Source organism: Mastomys coucha, unplaced genomic scaffold (genome assembly GCF_008632895.1).
Source record: "Mastomys coucha isolate ucsf_1 unplaced genomic scaffold, UCSF_Mcou_1 pScaffold23, whole genome shotgun sequence".
In the NCBI taxonomy this organism is placed as follows: Eukaryota; Metazoa; Chordata; class Mammalia; order Rodentia; family Muridae; genus Mastomys; species Mastomys coucha.
Window position 1 is genome coordinate 98,728,989 of NW_022196906.1, and position 6,582 is coordinate 98,735,570.

Here is a 6,582-nt window from a genome sequence, read left to right on the forward strand (position 1 = left end):
AAAAAAAAAAAAAAGGAAGATTGTTGACAGGAACTGAAGGGGGACTGGAAACAAAAGAATTGTCCCAAGGGAGTACTGCCCCAAGCAGGACAAGGGTGTGGTGCCCATCTTGAACTCTGTGCTGTGCCTTGCAACCTCCTCTAGGCAGAGTGACAGGAGGATTCTCACCTACCTTATCTTCGTGGGTTTCAAATTAGATTTTGAAAAACATTTCATTATCCAAACTAATCTACTCAGAATTCAATAAGCCATAAATAAAAGGGAGGCAGGGAGCTGATATTTCATACACACCAGTAACCCCTGACTTGCCTTTCATTCGTTGCTCTGCATGCTAACATGGTACATTAAAGTGCACAGGGACAGGCTCTGAACTATGTGGCTCTGGACAAATTGCTTAACCCCTCAGTGCCACAGACTTTTAGTAAGATGAGACAAATGCTGCAGATTCACTGGATGGTAGAAGGTGGAGTTTCTGTACAATGTCCAGTCCATGGAAGTGGTTAGTGTATACTGTTCATATTACTGCTACCCCCAACTGATTTTTGTGGTTTTGGCTCTTTTCCATCCAACTCATGTTCCTACAACTCTGTAACTGCACCAGCACAGATACACAGGGGGCTCTCTTAGGACTGGAGCTTTCCAATGAGCTAACCACTAACCACAAGTGAATATTTGCATTCAGATTCATTAAAAATGGAGCTGGAGAAATGACACAGTCTATAAAGTGCTTTCTGTGCAAACATTAGGACCAGAGTTCAATCTCTAGCACTCACATATATGTGTCTAGGGCAGAGCACACAGGACTGGGGAACTCATCCCTGGAGAAAACTATCCCGCTCAACAGCCATTAATGTCCTGTGGTTCTTCATCCAGGGACAGGATCTTCTAGGATTTCACTATTCACAGTAGGATGTCAACTGGTGTTGTTCATCAGCTCTTGTTTGGGCCACCATATTGTTGAGATTTAAGGAGTACAGCTCCCCTCTCATATATGAAGGACACCATCTCAGCTAAGACCCCCTGGTCCTCTGCTCTTATAATCTGTCCAACCCCTCTTCTGGGGCATCCCCTGGGAGCTAGATGTAGGGACTGTGTTATGTTTACATCAACTGGAGCTGGCCACTGACTGTTCTGCATTTTGACCGGTTATGACTAGAAAGAAACCATTACTGAAGGCTACAGGAAGAAATGTCTTTGATGAAGAGCAAGCAAACTTTCTGTCATGTAACTAAATGTTAGTGATTGTGGCTCAGACCACTCCTTTCTTGGTTGATTCCAGAGTGTGGAAATCAGTACTTTATGGTCTCCTTTGATGGGTCTTCATGATGATAATAGGGCTGTCTGTTTCCAAGAATTATCATTCTCATTGAATGGGAAAAAAAAGAAAAGGAAGAGGAAAACAGAGACAACTAGGTCTGTTCCCCTTAAGCAGGAAGTAAGGAGTTCTAAAATTCATCTAGGAAATTTCTTCTTATATCTCATAGGGCAAATTACATCTTGTGGCGATCCCTACATGTAAAAAAAAGCTGGGAAATCAAGTTGGTTTTTGGCCTTCTAACCTTTCTAACCAAGGAGAGGTTGGAAATGAATTCTGTTCCTGCCTCCATGCATACATGACCATTCAAAACCAAAATTCTTCATGATATGTCTGGACTTCTCAGTGATTGTTTTTTGTTTTGTTTTATTTTGTTTTGTTTTTTCATACTCCATTAGACAGTGTGCCTTCTGTTTCCTTCTTACTTTGCTTCTGAGATCAGGGTTTGGCGTTAAATGGTTAAGGAAGAGAAGCATTGTCCCCTGGCCTCTAGGCCAGCTTTCCTTTCTTGACAATCTCAAATATTTGTTAAATGATCGCTCTGCCAACCTTCCAATTCCTTTAATAGCTAACAGAGAGGCTCAGACAATTGAAGCAGATTGTCCAGGGGTTACAAAGTCAATACTAAGGAGCAAACCCAAGAGTCAGGTCAGCTTTCTATGACCTCAGAGTTCACTATGCTCTTAACTCAACCATTCTCTGCTGCAGAATCAGTGCTACAGGGGCATTCAAGAGCCTCACCCCAATCTCACTTTCTAACCGAATGACTACCCAAACCAAGTCCCTACTACCACCACCACCACAGGAACCATCACTACCACCACCACCATCACCACCACCACTACTACCACCACTATCACCACCACCACCACTATCACCACCACCATCACCACCACCATCACCACCACCACCACAGCCACCATCACCACCACCACCACCACCACAACAACAACAACAACAACAACAACAACCCACCCACCTCCCATCCAACCCCTGACACAAGAACATGCACTCTTTCTTCAGCTCCACCAAATGCCTTGCTGTCTCTGGAAACCTCAAATCCCACTCTCCTCTCCCCCAAACTTTAAATATGTGCCCAAGTTAAGTATTGTTGTCTCTTGGTGACATGCTGTCATTTCTTCTGTAAAGACTTGGTCTTGCAATGTTTGCAACTCTCTATAACAGCACATCTCAGATTTCAATAGGAATCACCAGGGCAATGTGTTAGAAATACAGATCCCCATTCAGGGGCATCTGCACTGTTAGGAAGTATCTGTCTGATGTGACATCACTGGTGGGTAGTATTTACAGCCTAGTCCCTCATAGGTGGGTTGAACTTGGCCCAGCCGAGTCACCCTCTTTCTGGATCTCCTGGTGCAGTGACCGGAACAGAAGTCTCTAAAACTGAATGCAAAATTTAAAGCAAAGCAAAACCCTGCAGGACAATTGATCTTCAGATGTGAGTTTACATTTGCAACACAGAGCATGAACACTGAGTGGGCGATGGTTGGATGACTGAGTGAACGACGACGAGACCGTCCCACTCAGGGCAGAGATCAGATCTTTGCATTAGTATCTGCATCTGCGGCTAGTGACAGTTGTTTCTTCTCCCCTGCAGGCATCGCCAGCTGCCCTTGCAAAGAGTGTGTTGGCTGAAGTCCCAAATCAAGTCGTGGACTATTACAATGGTAAAGGGATTAAACCAAAGTGTTCATCGGAAGTGTATGAATCATCCCGGACACTGGCACCGTGAACTCCACACTTTTACAGAATTCTGAAGCACTGTTTATTCTATCCCTGTACTTTAAAATAACAACAAAAACAAAAACAATAATACACATTTAAAGATAGCACGTTTTGGTGATTTTTAACTGACTTTTTTTTTTTTTTTTTTTTTTTTGCATGTGTAGCCCCAAGGCCTGGATCTGTTAAGCCCCTGTATTGTTAAAGACTTTTTACAATGAAATACAGTTATAACATACTCTTTACAGCATGTCGCCTTGAAATTAAAATGGTATATGTATCCATTTTTATACCGGTTTGTTGAAATTTTGCTAAATTTCTTATTATCTTTACACTGTAAAGCATTTTGAAACATTTCGTGAATGTCGATAGCCAAAATGTATATTTGGCTTAATCTCCTATAGGATGAGAGACTTTTCAAAATGGCAGATGCATGGACTGTATTTTGCATGTTTAAAATAATTATAATAAAAATAACCTCACACTGTTTTTGCAGTTGTTATAATCTCTCCCGCTGAGAATGGTCTCTCTCTACTAAATAAATTTATGTACCTAGAGGTAGTCTTTTTTTGAAGTGGGCCTGGGTCATTTATCCCAGTACCCATCTTTACACACTCCCATTGACACAAATTCCCTGACAATCTTGTTCTAATGAAGCTTTCTAATGCAGGGCCCGAGGTTCTGCACATCTCACAAGGTCCTCAGTGATACTAATGCATTCCTTGCAAAGCTTGGGGACTAATGAGGTTCTGAACTTGAGGCTTTCCCCACAGAGGTCACAGCAAACAGAATAGCTCCTAGCCTGCCTGACCATGGCACCTCTTCCACCCCCAGTAGCTTAGAAGACTGGCTGGTCTACAAGATAAGACTAGAAAGTAAGGAGACTGATTCCAGAAGCTGTCCACCCCACATCCCAGCCTTGCTGCTTTATAGCTCCTCCTCTTCCTCATATGAACTGAGGAGCAAGCCTGCCAGTGAGGTGTGTATGTCACATGCTTGAGGGGACATCGGGGGTCACTGGTGCTTCATCATTGCTTCTAACTTGAAGTAATTAAAAGAGGCACTACAACTCCCTGCATGAGTGGTTCCATTTTTATGTCAGTTCCTAGAAATTATTTCCCAAGATTCCTTCCTTGGATCTTGAGTGGAATCTCATTCATGCCAAATAGTAACATGGCTGCCCAGCATTCCATTCTAATAGCTTGCTTGGTCTTTGAGGTCACTGTGGGGGCATCTTTTGGCCTCATTTGTATCATTCCTGAGTACAATTTCCATAAGCAGAGATGTCCTGGAATTGTGTAGGGTAGGGATATTTTGTCTGAATCTAAGGAAGTCTTAAACCAAAACAATGACTTCTTCTCTTATGATCTTCTCTCAGAGAAATGGACAAATGTTTTATAAGCTATAAATGGCACAAAACGTAACTTATTTTTGGTCAGAAAAATAGTGAAGTGTATCCAAAGCAAAAGAAATCTGTTGTTGGGGTAGTTTTGGGTTATTTTTTTCTCTAAGGGGAAACAATAATAATTAATTAAGCAAATCAAATGTCTTGTACAATTTCCAGAGTTATAATTATAGATTATCTTGCAAATACATGTCAACCAAATGCATAACATTTTGGGAATGATGGTTTAAAAAAATGTACGACAGAAAAAAAAGTCACAAATGTTTAAATTGTATTGTTTTCTGAATAAATTGGGTACTTACAGAATCTTTTTCTAAGAGTTGTGGTCTTGTTCCTCTTTTTGAAGCAATTTCCTGCCAGTGAGGTGTGTATGTCACATGCTTGAGGGGACATCGGTGGACATTGGTGCTTCATCATTGCTTCCAACTTGAAGTAATTAAGCCCTGTATTACAGAAATACCTAATGACTGTTTCTAAACCCAAGCCAGTGTATGAATATCTATGTCTATGTACCTGGTATATAGGAAGTACTCAGTAGATGTTTAGGCAGTGCAGAGGTAAGCAATAAAATGATCGAATAAACAATTAGACTTGTCAGTATGGCCTCTGATCTATATCTGACCTGTGATAGGTTTAATAGGTGGGATGAGTGTTTTTGACTGTCCTTAAGTGCCATTCCATGGAGTCCCATGACATCCTTCAATATCTACTGGGATGCCTTCACTCAGTGGAGACTCCCAGGGATATCAAATTAGTAAGGACAGGGTCCAATCTGCCCGGCAGACATTTAGGCAGTTTACTTCCCTTTTCATAGACAGACTCAAGTTCAGCCCCGCAGAATAGTAAAAATAGTACTCAACGATCATTTAAGGGTATCTCTTCTCTGTTAGCAAAGCAGCTTGAATAGCAGGATTTTATTTTTCGTGGTTTAGGAGTCAGGAACACCAAGATCAAGCTGCCAGCCATTTGGATCCTAATGAGACCTCTCTTTCTTTTTTTTTAAATTGTATTTATGTATTTGTTTATTGAATTTTTTATTAGATATTTTCTTTATTTACATGTCATACAATATCTTTTTTTCCCAGTTTCCCCTCCAAAAAAAAAAAACAAAGACAAAAACCCAAAAAACCAAAAACCAAAAAAGAACAAGAACAAGCCCCTGTACCCTTCCCCCTCCCCCTGCTCACCACTCCACCTTCCCCTGCTTCCTGGCCCTGGCATTCCCCTACACTGGGGCATAGAACCTTCACAGGGCCAAGGGCCTCTCCTCCCATTGATGACCGACTTGGCCATCCTCTACTATACATATGCTGCTGGAGCCATGAGTCCCACCATGTGTACTCTTTGGTTGGTGGTTGAGTCCCTGGGAGCTCTGAGGGTACTAGTTAGTTCATATTGTTGTTCGGGACCTCTCTTTCTAACTCACAGTTAGACATCTTTATCTAACTTTGCCTTAGCTTCCATGATATAGGGGAAAAAAAAGAGTTCTCTGTTCTTCCAAGGACACAAATCCACCCACAAGAATGTCTTCCTCATTACCCAGCCATTTCACAGAGTGCATACCTGCTGATAGCATCATAGTGGGCACCAGGTCTCCCATATGTGAATTGTGGAAGGGCACAAACATTGTCAGTAACAAGAGGTGACTGTGAAACAGATACCATCCTAAGTTCTTCTTGTGTATGAGCTCACTTAATTTCTCCGAAGTCCCTGCGATCATAGTATCAAGGCTCTCTATGAGGAGTGGAAATTGGATCTTACCCACTCTGCAACCCATCTCCTAGGACAGGCTTCTCAGTACATACATTCAAAATAGAGAACTCACAGGCACACCCGCTACTGAAACTGGGTGGCACAGAGTTAGCTCTTCATGCCCTGGTAGCAACTTGGCTAAATCTCGTCTTCTGGAGTGAGTACACAGAGGAGTCTGGAGAGCTGAGCCCTCCATCCTGTAAGCCAACTACTGTTCTCTTCGATAAAAGTGCTCCAAAATCAGATATAAAAGCCAGACACCATTGATGTCTTTGGTTCTCTTCTTAAACTTTAGATATTGAAGACTGTCTTTTTTTATGATCAGTTTTACACATGTATGTGTAGTTCATATAAGTTCACATGAATA

The 6,582-nt window shown here is 41.8% G+C and overlaps 1 protein-coding gene across 1 annotated transcript in view; it reads left to right on the top strand.

Moving 5' to 3' along the window:
* The window catches only part of Cpne4 (copine 4), a 466,654-nt gene extending 461,885 nt beyond the window's left edge, over positions 1-4,769 (top strand). The window contains exon 16 of the mRNA XM_031344408.1: positions 2,934-4,769. Within this exon, the coding sequence (XP_031200268.1) occupies positions 2,934-3,068 (135 nt within the window). The 3' untranslated portion in view covers positions 3,069-4,769. The remainder of the gene's footprint in view (positions 1-2,933) is intronic.
* The last annotated feature ends 1,813 nt before the right edge of the window (positions 4,770-6,582 follow it).